Source organism: Colossoma macropomum, unplaced genomic scaffold, assembly GCF_904425465.1.
Source record: "Colossoma macropomum unplaced genomic scaffold, Colossoma_macropomum, whole genome shotgun sequence".
Lineage (NCBI taxonomy): Eukaryota > Metazoa > Chordata > Actinopteri > Characiformes > Serrasalmidae > Colossoma > Colossoma macropomum.
Window position 1 is genome coordinate 167462 of NW_023494875.1, and position 16880 is coordinate 184341.

General features: G+C 40.0%; 1 protein-coding gene across 1 annotated transcript in view; it reads right to left on the minus strand.

Annotated features, from left to right (window-relative positions):
* The window catches only part of LOC118800367 (neural-cadherin-like), a 168919-nt gene extending 163102 nt beyond the window's left edge, over nt 1-5817 (minus strand). The window contains exon 1 of the mRNA XM_036560570.1: nt 5214-5817. Within this exon, the coding sequence (XP_036416463.1) occupies nt 5214-5817 (604 nt within the window). The remainder of the gene's footprint in view (nt 1-5213) is intronic.
* Between the last annotated feature and the right edge of the window lie 11063 nt (nt 5818-16880).

Consider the following 16880-nt stretch of genomic DNA (forward strand, 5'->3'; position numbering starts at 1 on the left):
CTTGGAATACAATGGCATTGCATTAAAGTACATTAAAGTACATTATTCCCTTTTTCTACAAAGTTTTCAATGCAAGGTTTTGTTTTGATCGTGACAATGTGCTACATCTTTCTTATTTCTTTTTTTTTTGGTTTACCACGAAGTCTACTTGTAACATTTGTGTTGTATTAGGTACTAAAAAGAGTCATAATTCATTTTTACGTGACCATTTTCCAACCTTGCTTTATCCCGTATAATTAAACAAGCTGCACCTCTAAGGCTGATACATGTAAATTACCTCTGTTCTGATTGGCTGCCTTGTATTGTACCTCGTTCCAAAAGCATACTGGGCTGAAACAATCCTAAATTGCTGTATAATATATAGAAATGTTTTTTTGTGACATCATAGAAAAAGTGGCTTCAAAGTTTTTTTGCAGCTTAGTGTCCACATATGGACTGGGGAGTGAACAGTACTTTTTAAAAACTTTAACAATGTTTATATACTACATCAAACCCATCTCATAAAAGTGAGGAAAATTCAGTTTTCTATGATTTGGGCCATTTTACATTAGTCTGGATGGCAGTACATAAGCAAAGATTCTGCAGTGGCTAATTCCTGCATTATGCATTGTATGTTTTTACTTCACTAATTATTCCAGTGTTGTCCCCATACTGTGTTGTGCATGCTGGATTGTGGTGTTTGAAAGAATATAGAGGGAATGCCCGTGCACACAGATGGGACGACTTTATCTAAACTCCTCATCTAAATAGGAGAAAACAAACATCGCTTTTCACACACGCACACACATACACAAATAGAATAGTGTTAGCATAAGCCCAGACAATAGTTTCCAGCATAATTATCTCCCAGAAGACCCTGTGCGCTGGCTTGCTTTCACCACGCGCGACTGGGGAGACGGTCCTGCAGACAGCATCTCCGCACTAAACGAGGTACAGAGCGAGCATGCAGCCGAGGGGATGCTGTTCCTACAGCACTGCTTTCTCACTGGGATGAGGAGAGGATGAGGAGAGTGTTTAAAGTGACAGTTCTGTTCAAATGACCACATGAACCAGCAGCATCAAAAAAAAGAAAGACAATAAGCTTTAAGTTTGGCAAATGAAATGTGAGGTGGGAGAAACTGCAACTGTTTTGGGGTGGATTTTTGGAGGCAAGCTGTTTCGAATGTATTTATTTTTCAATTAGCTGGTAATTATGGCTATCTATCTTATTGTGGTGGCATTACTGTATAAACCATCTTCAAATCATCATTACAATGAAGAGAATGAATCTCTCAAACAACAGAAATGACCTGTCAGATGAGGAGGACAACAAGCTAAATGCTAAGGTTAGCAAGCTAACTGCATCCCATCTCGGTTTGCCTCCTTTTCTCTGACTGAAATTGTAAAAACTTGTCTCTTGAGTTCCATTTTGTGCTGAATAAGGATAGATTTTCAGTTTTCTTTTCGATTTTGTTCGACGTCCAAGGTGAGAGTTACACTAATGCTAAAGACAATGCTAACTACAGAACAGTAACTAGGCTAGCAGTCAGGACTGGATGATATCACAGGAATTGCCAATGGTTGTATGATGCATTTTCATAATGCATGTCAGGTATTGTAGTGAGAAAATATTGATGAACAAAAACCTAAAAACTATACAAATTCATAAATTCTGTCTAGCACTGAGGGATTTAATGCTCTCATAATTCTCCAAAAGCTCCTTACATTGGTACAAAACCTTCACATGACATGCAGGTTAATAAAACTCTTAAAATGGTTCTTCACACTTACAAATGTTTTTCAGATGTGATTCTTTAGGCAACCAAAAGTTGTTCTTCTATGGCACTGTTCAAAAAATCTTTTCTTTATTTTAATAACACATTTGCTTTACATAGTTAACAGGCTGATGACCATTTTAAGGACCCAATCTGCTCCACTTTTCCAACAGAAATCTGTTTTATCTGGATTACTGGAATGTTACCATTGCTGAGACATTGATGTTTATCATAACACCAAATTATGCGAAGAAAGAAAGCAAAATTGTCATGGGAGAGGCTCAGCAGGCAGAAGTAATGAATTCATTTTCCATTTCCAGAGAAATGCCGAAGCAGGTAGATTATGTGGCCGACAGCTGCTAGACAGCTTGGTAAATGTGAAGACTGATGAGCTTGCGAGTGCTGATTATACATGATTAACAGCGCCAGAGTTACCCCGTACTCGTCTAGTAAACATGTCATGAGCCATACTTTAGCCTCTTAATCCACAAAACAATCACTAGCTGACTTAAATCAGAAGCTGAGGCAATTGCAGTCACATAATGAGGGATAAGGCCTTGACATACAAAAACAAACACTCCAGTTCCCCCCCATAAACAGTGGATCCTGTCCTGGACAAGGTATCGGAGACACACAAAGCACACGTCTCTGGTGACTTCCAGGTGGGTAAATATCACTAATTACTCCAAACAAACAGTGGAGGTAGGTTCATATTTAAGGCCCTGATTAACAAAATCAGGCCAGCATGACCCGAACCACTTCATCTAAACTCACGTTCCTAATTAGTGGCCTTCATCATAATATTTACACTAACTAGGCCCAGTGATGTTGGTAACTTTATTTCAGTTTACTCAACATGCCACAATTTATTCCCATTAGCGGTGCGGCTAGAGCCACAACCGCTCTGTTACTCGGTTCGTTATATCAATATTGTGAACATATGTTTCCCAAACTACTGCATAACTAAGGAGAAGAAAAAGAAGTGCCACAGTTGACAGTTGCTCCATTTGAAAAAACTTAAGTCTGGATTGCTCACAGCAGTGGTGATAAGAACCAGACGTCTGAAGAGTTCAATGTCTCTAAAAGCTCCCTCATGGAAAGATATTACAAAAATGGTTATGATGCCTGATGCCTGGGACACTGTTTTATGATAGTTTTGCGAAACAATTTTGGCCTAAAACATATTTTTAAAGCACATATAAGGTGAAGAGGGCACTATAAAGCAAAATAGTCCCCAAAGAAAACTGACGTTTTTCAGACTCGCCACTATTTTACAAGTTAGGATAACAAATAAAACGGCTATATCTGGATTGTAGACACAACTCCTGGTTCCTTTTACTTCCACTGTAAAGAGATTTGAGTTGGTAGGTTTCTCTACAAAGATCCATCTCACATCACATCACTCTGAATGACTTTGTTTACATATCAATGACTGAGTTGTGCAGCAATTTTGAAAAGCTGGTGGAATTCCCCTTTATGTACTCTGACTGCACATTTGTCAGGGACATAAACAAATGCTTTGCTTTGGGTGTTAGAAACCAACACTAAATAAGCCAAACCCATATGTGTTAATGCTGTTTACCTTACAAACAACTTGTGATCATCTCCAAACCAACTAACAAGACTAACAAGCGTTTGTTCAAGACAAGATTGTAGTGGAAAGATGCCAGACAAGGCAAATCAACAGATCAGAATCAACAATGTGACATTAATCACATAGCACTTCAATATAGTCAACTTACTTTTTCCTGATGGCTCAGTATTTTGAGTACAACAGATTGAAATTGTTGCTATGAGAGATGACTTGTGGAGAGATATTGTATTTTTGTTATACAAAACAGACAATTGGCCTCCTCTGTGCCCAGCAAATGTAATAAACCCCTTAACATTCATGGATCTATCAGTTGGTCCAGACTTCTCATACTCACAATCTATAACTTAAAGAGGAACCACACACACACACACACATACACACACACACACACACACATCTTCTAAACCATTTATCCTTCTGGGTCACAGGGGGAGCTGGAGAAAGAGGAACTACACTGATTTAAAAAAATCTCTGCATAATTAAATGTTTAAGATGTAAGAAAAGTCATTTAGAGTGGTTTGATGTGAAGTGTTCTGTTATAGAGAAACTCAGATGTCACATGTAATTTACTTTTCATTCATGATAGTAAATAAAATGGCAATATTTGTGCTGTAGACATCTCAACCCCTGGTTCCTATCACCACCACTGTAAAGAAAGTCAGTAAGTTTCTCTAAAATGAGCCATTTCACATCAAACCACTCTGAATAACTTCACATCTCCACTGTTGAATTATGCAGAGAGTTTAAAAAATCGTCTAAATTCCCCTTTAATAATCATCATTTTCAGCTGTTTCGAAATAATAAGCCTAATAAGCTTAAGCATGTGGAGGTCCGAATGTTATGGAGTTAAAGACTTGGGCTAGGACAAGGAAGACTGGAGGCTAAAGAAACGTGAGTGTGGGCTTCATCGTGCATCTCTCCCACAGACAAATGAAGACACAAGCTCAACCACTGTGACTCCCACAGCACCGCACACGCTGCACACGTTCCCAACATACTATTTTAAACTGATGAAGGGCATGTTAATGAGCCGATGAGTTGAGAAAGATGTGAGCAGGGAAAACAGGTGGACTCCAGGACCAAGATGGGGAAATATTATGCTAAGGCATTTGTGAGCGCAGAGGAAAAGTCCTGCGTCTTTGCACAGCTGCTTATCATAACCAGCTTCCAAACACTTCTCGATTCAGGAAATGGTCCACTAGCCCAGTGCTTCTCAGCCCTGGTGCTCCAACAAGCACATTTAACCTCATGAAGAAATAAGTAGATGGGGTAAGTCAAGTGTGTTGGGGCAGATAATGCACTAAAACGTTCAGTGCAGGGCTGCTACACCAGTCTAGAGCAGCTTTTCAGTCTATGCACTTAAGACCATCCAGAGCAAAGTCTACAACCTGTGGGGAAGAACTTGCTTCCACACACTGTCCACATAGTTTCTTTAGTAGTTTAACCCAAAAGTGTGTTGTTTATGATGTCCGTATGACCCCAAACATAACATTTCCTATGCTTATTTTTGCATGTAAAGCTCATAGTATATATGATGTACAAACCATTAAATTTGAAAAATATTTAGCATAACAATAACACTTTATCAGCATTTAAGGACTGCATCACTTTTCTGAAATGCCGAACCCAAAACCGCATACTACCATACTACACAGTATATCAAAAACAGTACACCACCCACAGAAGTCCACTCATTAGTGTAGTATGTGTGGTGTAGTAGTATGTGGTTTGGGACGCAGCTCATATCTTTTTCAGCAGGGCACTCTGTGGATTTGTATTACTTGAATTATTATTAATCACGATGTCTTTTAGGAAGGTAAAGCCAGTCTGATCAGAAAACAGCAGGGTTATGAAGTCAGTCTCACCTCTGGCGTTGTGCACTTTCAGCGTAACGTGCGTGGGAGCCGTGAGCGCGCGCGCCAAGTACACGCGGCCGGAGTCCCGCTGCACGCGCACCGCTCCGCCGCCGTCCGCCAGCGCCTCGAAGCGCCGCTCAACGAAGCGCTCGTCCGGCACCGTGAACACCGCATCCCCGGGTCTCGCGCCCTCCGCCAGCGCCACGGTGTAATGCGGCTCTCCGGCCACCTCCCTCCGCCGCCTGCCTCCGGGCAGCACGTCCACGCGCACGGTCACCGCATCCTGAGCGCCCGGGCAGCCCGGCAGCAGCGCGCGCAGCACGTAGCTCGCTTTCAGCGCGCGCTCCAAAGTTTTGGCGGTTCGCAGCAGGAGCCCGCGCCCGTCCGCGGAGGTGGAAAGAGAAAAGTCCTCGGAGCGCTCGCCCCGCAAAGCGCCTCGGCACGCGCCTCCACCGGGCAGCACGAGTCCGGCCACGGCGGTCCCCGCCGGCGCCCCGTCCACCACATGCCCGTAATAGAGCGGAGGATCGGCGCGCGCCAGCGAGAGCGGAGGGACGGCGATGAGCAAAAGTGGCCAGACAAAGCGTAAAAGTTTCCCTTCTTGAGGCTCCATGATGAGCCACTCGGTCCGAACTTGCCCAGACTGAGTCACTTTCTGAGGCGAGCGGAACTTCCCTTTGACATGAATGTCGCCAAAAGAAGAAAAGCAACAGAGAGCTATGAAGTTCAGATTTTGATAAAATAATAATAATAATAATAATTCAAATAAAAAAAACACAAGGTTAAAGAAACTGTTTGAATCTGGTAGATGGTGTCGTTTGGGGCTCTCCGAACAGCATCATGCAACTGCCAGTTTCAGCATCCACTGATCCACACGGCAGCGCGGAGTGTTAGGGTTTTTTTCCCACCCGTCTTCACACAAGCCACGCCCGCTGCATTGTGATTCGCTAGTAGTAGCTCTCCTGCTCTAGGATTGGCTAGCAGTTCATACTCACAGATTGTCAGTAGGTTTAAATTGGCGTTCCAGAACGTTTGTGAGCAGAAAGCAGCAGCCAATCGGAGCGCAGGAGGCGGGATTAATTAGAATAGCGTTTTAGAACGCTTGCGAGCATAAACGACTAGCCAATCCTAGCGCAGGAGGCTTGGCTTGTCCGAATAGCGGTGGGGAAAAAAACACTCCACGTGTTCCACTCCATTCGTGCCCACAAAGCACTGGCGATCACATCGACCAATAACAGAATTGAAGTGATTGAGCGTTTAGCCCCGCCCACACATGGCGTTAGTTACTTTAGCACAGTTTACTGCTTTAAAACACCCGCTGTGATCTACTGAAGAGCTGATTAATGAACTGGTGAGTTGAGGGAGGTCAGTCAGAGTAGATGAAACACTACAATGTGGAAATCCCTGCGTCATCACTTACTGCGATTCTGACATCCACAACAATGAGTTCAGGTTACTGTTAAGGTCACTTTAAGGGGAACTGCATAATTTCTTGCTCGCTTTCAGCGCGCGTCATTCGGAGTGGTTTGGCGTACTTAGTTCTAGGCGTTGTTCACACTGCAGGACACATCGGATTTGATTCTTATATCTGACTTTTTGGGCGGACTGTTCAGATTTCAAGTTATAAGTGACCAAATGTGGTTTGTACAGAGCCCTGCTGGTGACATCCTGTATAAATAAAAATAATGCGTGAACGAGATCCTGATGTGTGGCTACAACTTAGTAAGGCGTGGGAACGAGATAGTTAAGTCATGGCCATGACTTAGTAAGGCATGGGAACGAGATAATTAAATCATAGCCATGACTTAGTAAGGCGTGGGAATGAGATGATTAAGCCTTGACCTTGTGGTTATTCCTACACCTTACTGAGTCATGGCCATGCATTAGGATCTCATCCACACACCTTACTAAGCTATGGCCACAATTTTATTATCTTGTTCCCACGCCTTACTAAGTCCTGGCCACGCATTTTTTTTATTTATACAGGATGTCACCAACAGGGCTCCATAGATTTGTCAGACTGTAGTCGCATTTGCTCAGATATCCACATTGGTTATTATAGTAACAATGCATAGGTGGAGTAGTGGCCAAACTTAGCAAACCTAACAACGATGACTAGCTAACAGAACAGTCACGCTATATTCACAGCAGCGTTTCACTTTTTATTGCCTACATAGTTAAAAAACTTGACATTTGTGTAGGCTGAGCTGCTCAACAGACTGCTAACAAGCTACAGGCTGCATCAGTAGTATTCAGTAGTAAAAAAGTGGCTTGAATCTGACTGGAAAAAGTCAGATTTCATGTGGCATTTCACCTTTCAGACTACAGAAAATCTGCCCAGCTCAAATCAGATATACCAAAAAATGAAGTCTTACTGACTCAGATTAATTACAGTGCTGGTGATAAGATCCATGTACAACACAAAATTGGCCATTTTATTTATCTCTTTAACAACCAGTGAACCTACATGTGTCTTCTGAGTTTTTAATATATAATGTTGATGATGGTAAAACAGTAGGAAATCTGAAAAAAAAATTCTTTGGGGACTATTTTGCCTTACAGCACCTAACATGTACCACGCCAGCAATAATGTATTAAAAATACACTTTAGCCTAAAATCTTATCTCAAATCTATTTTTAAACAATGTGACAGACATTATGTAATATATTCATTAACACTTTGTGTACAAACTTTCTGTGATGATCTTTAAGAGGCAAACTCTATAGAGATTTGGTTCCTATCGCTACCACTGTGAACAGTTCTGTTCTCTGTTTCTAGAACAGAGAATTTCACATCAAACCACTCTGACTTCATAACTTTGTTTACATCATAACCATTTAATTATGCAAATTATGATTTGAAAAATCAGAGAATTTCCCCTTTAAGGTAGCCCAGATTGGCCTCGATTAAAAAACAGGCAAACAAGTCTATTAACCAATAAAGATTTATCATTCACTCAGTGCAAAGTGTTACACACTAGATTGAATAGATAGATTGAAAGAGGTAAATATGTGAATGCTGATGCAAAATATTCACATTCAACATGTCAGTAAATTAGATCAGGACACAACTCTAACCCTAGCAACCACCTCAAGCAATTAAAAATGAACAATTTAGAGGTGGGTAGAGGACCTGAACTCAAGTAAAGGTACTGTGAAATAACTACTAAAGTGAAAGTACCTTTATGCAGTTGCCCGTCCTCTTACATAGACTAGACATAGGGAGTGCATTAGCCCAGCACATGCTTCTGTTCACTGGCTACCTGTAAATTTAGAATTGATTTTAAATTACTGGTGCTTATCAAGCCACATGGTGAATCTCCTGAATATGTTTGTGAATTGTTAGCTCCCTTTGCAAGTGTAAGGTCTTTAGTCAAAGGCTTTTGGCTGTTCCAAGGACAAAACTGAAGCCAAAAGGGAAAACTGCATTTGCTTCCCTGTGCCCCCAAACTTTGGAACAGTCTTCTAATTAATAAGACTCTCTGATTCAAAGGGTACTTTCAATAAACAGCTTCAATATGAAGTTAGATTTATGCCACTAGAAATTTGAATTTAAATGCAAAAATCTGAATTTGAATGTTATTATTTTGAATATGTATTGAAGTGACCCGCTACCATCTGGCGCTGGTTTCTAGAAGCTCGTGAGACATGGCCGCACCAGAAAGATCAGAGGAGGTGCGTGCCACTTGGAAAAGGGAATATTTGTGTTGTTCATGTTGTTTGTCAGTTAAAGGTGTTGATTGTGTTGTTCTTTGTCAGGGAGTAGGTTTAGTTAGTGTGGGCTGGTGGTTACTGTGAGGGTGAAGTGTATGGCTAGTGGTGACCTCATCCATGAGTTCAGGACTGTGTGTGTGCCTTTCTGCCCTGGCATGATGAAGAGCACTTCTTGTGGTTGAATCATGGCCTCTTCTATTTTACTCTATGCTGATGCTACAGTATCATACCGCCTGAAATTGAATTCTAAATTGAAATTGAATTTTAAGGTCTGTAAGAGAGCAGTATAAAACCTGAAACTTGAGATTTGATTATTATTTTGCTGATGATGTATAACTGAACATCTGAAATCCAGTTTCACTTTCAGAAGTTTTTTTTTTTAAATTCAGATTTTAAAAAACATATTTCAGAATTCACATTTAATTCACACAGTTAAAACATGGAATCTATTCCTTGAACCCCCCACCACCCCACCCCATTTTCCTACCTTGTGCCTACACTCTCTGAGGAATCATATCACTCCTGTTTTGAAAGAGCTGCACTGGTTACCTGTATCTTTAAAGATAGATTTTAAAGTTCTGCTACTAGTATTTAAGGCTCTAAATGACCTTAAAGCACCACTTACATCACAAAATGTCTGTCTGTTTATGTTCCAGCATGTGATATGAGATCTGCAGATTATGGCCTTCTGCAAATACCTTCTATAAAATACAGAAATGTGGAGAGGCTTCTTTCAATCATGCTTCTAAAGTGTGGAAATCAATTCCATCTTTTATTAGACAGTCAAGCTCAGTGCTCACTTTTAAGAAACATTTAAAAACATGTCCCTTTCACATGGCGTTTAAATAAAATGCTATGTCTCTTGGTATTTTTCTTTTTAATTTTATCTGTGATTTTAAATTAATACTCATAATTTCTTGTATTACTGTTAAGCTTTATCACCTGTCTGTAAAACACTTTGAGCTGCCGGCTAGAAATATATATAGAGAGAGCTTATTATTATTATTATTATTATTATTATTATTATTAATCTGTTGCTGCAGCCCTCCTCTCCACATCAGTGGAAAGGGACCACCACAGGACCACTGCTGACCAGATATAATTTGGATGATGTTCCACTTTCAGTGCAGCGGTGACACTGAAATAGCAGTGCTATGAGCGTATAAGGCACATCAGCATTGCTGGGGTTGACAGGTATTCCTCTGGAATCATGTTCAAAATGCATTCATACTACGTTTTACACTCGCTTCTGGCCTTAAAAACACTGCTTTACTGACTGTTTTGCATCACTTATGTTATAAAACAAGCATTATTACCTGGCACCAAAGAGATTCTATGTTCAAATGCTTTTTGCATGGTTTTGTTTTAAAAGTGGGTAACACTTTTTTTGGATGGTCCACTGTAGATGCTTTCAACTAAATATCCACTAAATGCAACTGAACTTGAAAAAGCATTGAAAAAATTAATCTGAAAATGTGAATTATGTGAATTTGAAAATGTGAATTAGTAGAAAACCTAAAAAAAACTATTTTTTTTATTGGAAACAGAATTTTAGATGCTCAATTGTCCAACATCATCAATTGTACAGCGTCTATCAGAGTAGTGAAGCTGTACCAGTGTTTTCAAGAGCTATTTAACTATTTTTGATGCATTCTTGGGCTAAAATAAAATAATAAACCTCAAAGGTCAGAGGTGTGACCAATCAGAGAGCAGCACAAATGATGCCACAGTTACAGAATGACATTAAACTCTAAAAATGAGTAACTAAATGTCTAAGATGTAACTGAGTAAAAAGTAAACCTTTCTGAATAATACACTTGAGCAGAAGTATCAAAATTGTTTATGAGTTCATGTAACTGAGTACATTGAATTAATTATGACACAAGTCATCAGTAACATCTTGTGACAAATATGCCAAAAGAAGCCTAAGGTGCCTCCAGTCTCTGCCACTGCATCTCCTCTCATGTCACTGATGACTCAGCCTGAAAACTCTGCTCAGTCAGACTCTCATCAAAGCCAGTAGATGCTGCAGAAAGTTCTGAAAAGCTATGAACTGCCTGATGTGAAGTACTACATTCCCAATATGACTCTCCTCCTAATTAGTGAATTCAGCTACTTTGAGGTGACCCATTGCTGATTCAGGTTCTAACACAGCTCAAATAATTTACATTGCCAAAAAATAGAACGCTCTGGAGCAGCTGCACATGAGCTGAGGTCTCCATGCCCAATGTTAAGCATCAGCTAGAGGGGCATAAAGCCCCCCAGAATTAGGCGGTATGTCAGTGAAACTGTGTTCTCTGGAGTGATGGAGCTCCATCCAGTACTTTTTGGGAGTAATTGGAGATTTTAATCACATCGGTACCTGACCTCACTAATGCTCTTGTGGCTGAATGCAATCAAATCCTCACAGCAATGTTCCAGCATCTAGTGTAAAGTCTTCCCAGAAGAGTACAAGCTATTACTGCAGCAAAGAAGGACACACTTCCCATTAATCCTCTTTGTAAGTGTCTATGAACGTTTGCACGTATAGTGCATTCGTCTTTTACGGTTTGTGTATTTAAGGTAAGTAAAGACTTGAACTGACAAGTCAGATGAACTGTAAACTCGTGGGTGAAAGCTCCCCTTGCCTGTGCTCTGTTCTCTAAAGGGGTCGGGGGGAGTCACAGAGATAAGGGCTGATGGATCCTCTCCATGGCACAATGGACATACACTGAGAGATGAGATCAAAACAAATCAATGTAAGACATCAAACAGCGGTGGGCCACTGATCCTGCACTGCCATGTCTGGAAACGGCTGAGCGCCATTCAAACAGACCCCACATATTATTTATGCATGTTAAATGATGGCATTTTATATATCATGCACTGACTCATGCTTTTTAATTTGGCTGTTAAATATAATTACACTCGACTTGGAATTGTTTACGGTCATTGTTTTATTTAAAGAAAGCTGCATGTATTTTGTATTTATCTCGAATGCCTCAAATGCATCACTAAATAAAGTTATTACTCACCAGATTACTTTTAAATGGAATATTCTTAGTGCCACCACAGCTCCATGGATTAACACTCTTAGAATTATTATCTCAGCTGCCAGTAACCATGTCATTTGTAGAGAGTCACTGTTATTAATAGGGGTTTTAAAGCAGGTACTCGTAAATGGGACTGTGAAAAATTACAACCCCAATTCCAAAAAAGTTATGACACTGTCTAAACTGTAAATAAATGTAAATAAAAACAGAATGTGATGATCTGCAAATCTCATAGAACCATATTTTATTCACAATAGAACATAGAACACATACCAGATGTTGAAAGTGAGACATTTTACCATTTCATGAAAAATATTAACTCATTTAGAACTTGACGGCAGCAAACGCATCTCAAAAAAGTTGGGACAGGGCTGTGTCTACCATTGTGCAGCATCCCCTCTTCTTTTAACAACAGTCTGTAAATGTATGGGAAACAAGGAGACCAACTGCTGGAGTTTTGGGAGAGGAATGTTGGCCCATTCTTGTCTGATGCAGGATTCTAGCTGCTCAACAGTCCTGGGTCTTCTTTGCCGGATTTTTCGTTTCATGATGTGCCAAATGTTTTCTATTGGTGAAAGGTCTGGACTGCAGGCAGGCCAGTTCAGTACCTTCTTCTGCGAAGCCATGCTGTTGTGATGGATGCAGTATGTGGTTTAGCATTGTCTTGCTGAAATATGCAAGTCCTTCCCTGAAAGAGACACTGTCTGAATGGGAGCATATCTTGTTCTAAAACCTCTATACACTGTTCAGCATTGATAGTGCCTTTCCAGATGTGTAAACTTTCAGGAGATATTTCTGAGGTGATCAGGTATAAATAATCCACTTGTATAAGGAAGGAGAAAATGAAAGAAACATAAGTGACAAAACAGGAGCTTCCAAAACTGGAGTTCAAACAAAAACAACAGTTAAAAAGAAAATAGTACTCCTAACAACACTGCAAGACCTAGTAGACCACCAAAACTGCCCCCATCAGGTAAACAGAATGTAAAGCTTTCAACTTTGAGAAAGAGGAGAAAATCAAGCTCCACTCTTGATTCAGATCTGGAAAATCCTCAGGTGTTTCTGTCCATCCTTCCACTGTGAGAAGATGACTCAACAATATGAGTCTGAAAGGATGTGTAGCTGTCAACAAGCTCTTTCTGAGAAAAGAAAAAACTGCAAATCAAACAGAGAGGTTGCTGAGGTTCTCAGAACATGGACTGACCACCCCAGAGTCCAGACCTCAACATCACTGAATGTGTTTGGGATTACTTGGACCATGAGAAGCAGAAAATGCAACCAACTTTGGAGGTGTGATATATATTCCTCAGATTTCTTTGAAAAACTGAAAGCAAGTCTCCTGAACAGAATGGAAGCTGTGGAAGTGGACACACTAAATACTCTTATATTTAGTTGTTAAGGCTTCTCTGTAATTTTCTGTTTAATGTTTTCTGATTTTTCACTGAAACTTGTATTTAATAGCTGGTAATTAATTAAATAACGTCTACACAGCACTATATACTTTTTCTGTTATTTTCAGTACAAGGAAATTATTGTCTGTGGTAATCAACCATATGCTACAGAGCACTGGAGTCTTCCTTTTACTCTTCTCCTTTCCTCTTTTAGAATGCTTGTATTGTCAGTTCTGCTGTATTTCAGCACGTGTTCCATCTCTCGAGCCTTGTATGACTGAACGAACAAATATACCAGGCAACAAATTATGAAGCATATAAAAATATGCCAGTAGATTTGTCATTAGGCTGAATTCCCAGCTGAACTTACATCTCATCTTGTCAAAGCCATGCATACGTTTGACGACATGCAAATGAAATATGCTCACACAGTCGCAATTAAAGCTCTATTTTCTTTCTTCCAAATATTGTCTCGATTACAAGAAATAGAATCATCACCTGAACGTGAAGCCAGAGCGAAAAGCCTTCTCGCTCAAAGCCATAGGCACGCTTTAAAGGGATTAAGGAAAATCACCTGTGCATTTCTCCATTTCTCCAAAGTCAAATAGACTTGTTTAAGCATGAAACCTCAGTCATAAGAACGATGGCCCTGTAGCGGGGGAGCCTTCTCTTTGCCTGTTTGAGAAGCATAGCACAAATTACAGCAATTTACCCCAAGAGGCAGTGTGTCTGTGACAGGGGAATGGGCTTCAAGTTGACGGTGTCGAATGTCGTGTCACAGCCACTCATGCCAGTCTTTCATCATATTTTGGCATGCCTTTCTGCAGAGAAAAATGTGACAGGAATGAAGAGGCAATCTCGCAAACCTTGAGTTTCTCCATCTAAGGTCACCAGCGCTGACTGGTCTCCCTATTTTCCCCCTCCCCCCTCCTCCCCTCTGTCTCCCCGTTGTGCTTTCCTCCTCATTTCCATCTGTAGTTTGTCACTGCTTCTTTTTCCATTCTTATCTCTCTAATCTCCTTCTCTCTTTAATATGACGACTGACAGTTAAATGAATGCCAGGTGGATTTCCCTCTTTCCACTCATCCTCTAGCACACGCTGCATCTCCGCCTCCCTGCACTGAGATCAGATTCCTCTGTCTCCACCATCAGATCTGGAACTGTCTGCCAAATGCTCATTGACAGGCTGATATGAAGGTGGGACGGTCCCGGGCCCTGTCCCCCAAACCCCAGAGAGAAGACTTCACTCTCTGAAACAAGCCTCATTGTACCTGCTCTGTCTCTGCTCTGTCAGATTATTCCTCACACCTACACCTACACACCTCGCTGTCTTCACACGCAACCTCTTCTGCTCCTCCTCACGCTTCATCACACCACACCTGAGCCTGCCATTCACACCTTTTTTTTTTAACCCATTTTGTATAAATACAGTCTTTTACAATAAGCAATAGCCTGGCTCCCCTCTGACAAAGTTTTTGTTAACTGTCACATATACCATTTAACGCCATGTGCTTTAAAGGAGAATTTTTCAACATTTCTACATAATAAAGAGAGCTGAGATGTAAACAAAGCATTCAGAGGGGTTAGATGTAAAATGGTTCACTGTGGAAAAATGTACCCATTCAAGAACCAGGGGTCTTAATGTCTACAATGTAAATACAGCCATTTTATTTTGTTTACTGTCAAGCAAAGAACTTTTAAGTTTTATACATGACATAAAATAGTGGTTAATTTGAAAAAACATATTTTCTATTCTACTATTTTGTCTTAGAACAACGTCTTTGTCATGAATGTTTAAAATAAATAACTTTCAGGCCAAAATATAATCTCAAAACTATCATAAAAAAATGTTTTACGCATCAGGCAGTGTATTTGAAACCATAACCTGGTTCTTATCAGTATTCAGTCATGGGAATTCAGACTCAGCTTCACCAGTGCGGAGTATTTTATATCAAACTACTTTGAGTGACTTTGTTACATCTTAATCATTTAATTATGTCAAAATATTGTGGATTCTTTTGAATAAAAAATTACAGAAAAATGGTTAAAAAAAAATCAAAAATCTAATTTCCACCATTTCCTCTCACCCCAAAAGTAGTCAACCAAGTGTTCCAAGTTCAAACACTTTTTGGTCTTATTTTCTTAAGTCTTATGGTCTTAAGTTTGCTTCAGCTACAAGTAATGTTAGCTTACCAATTATGCAAACTGCCTCACACAGTTGTCATGAAACCACTTTGAATTGGTAAGTAATTTCAAATAGAGTTGCTTATGTGCAGTGTTCCAAATACACCCTGGTATTAAGGGGGTCCCACTAGCTACTCCAGTGTTGGCTAAGTCACTCGCCAAAGTGGTGTTAATGGTGGTGTTAGTGCTGGCTTCAATGGCAACAAAATGTTTAGTTTAACAATTCTTCCTTTGCTCTTTTCTAATTGGGTGATGCAGTCTTCCACACATTAATTGAGATCTTAAACATCTCTTGCATCTTTGGTTTGAGAAATAAGTAACAATTCACTCTTTCTACCAGTCTCTTGGAAAATTGTGTGAGTTTTCAGATTTATAAAGCATAGCATAACATATACAAATATGCTATGGCATATACATTTTTCAGGGGTATCTGGGCGTAGTTACGGTTGCTAGGCTTTGAAGGACCAACTGGGTGAGTTAGTTTACTACAGAACCAGCCTGAGGCAGACCAGTGCTGCAGCTCTAATTAATTAAGAATATCAAAGACAGAAGCTCGATTGTAGGTGAAGCAGATAAATGGGGACCCCCCCAGAATTTAGATTTTGAGACATTCAGGGGGTCCAAGAGGTTGATTAAACTTTTTATTTCACACCTTGCTTTTGTGGTTATTAGTACTACATGGCATATGTTATCTATAAACATGGACAAAAAGAACAGATAAAATTCAGTCTTTAAGCTACTCCTACCACTGTTGAATGTAGCTTCACTGGTCATTTAAGATAAAATGGTTATATTTACGTTGTAGATATCGTAAGCCCTGGTTCCTAACACCACTACTGTAAAAAAAAATCTGAGATTCTGTACAATGAACCATTTAAACCACTCTGAATGACTTTATTCACATCTTAACCATTGAATTTTGCAGAAATTTAGAAAGATTAGTGGAATTCCCCTTTAACCATGCCACCTTGAGAACCATGCCCTAAAAAAAAGTTTTATGTGAAAAACTGCTGCTATACAGGTCTAACAAAACAGTATTTTACAAACAGTTTAAATGCACTGCATTAGTTTACCACAATCCACACGCACTGTCGAATCATACATCTACACGTTCAGACAGTGACCATAAGCAGAGTGTAGTAAGAGGACAATCTTGAGTGGATGTTGCTGACCACTGCATATGCAGGGCTTTTGGTCAGGGTCACATAAAATATTCCACTTCAAGCTTGTCTTGCCAGTGGCTCTTGAGAAACACAATAAATCTGTATTTGTACTTAACTATTATAAATATATAGTTGTATGCAAATGTTTGGGCACCCCATGGCAAATTGCATGTTTTGTTGCTTTTCTAAGTG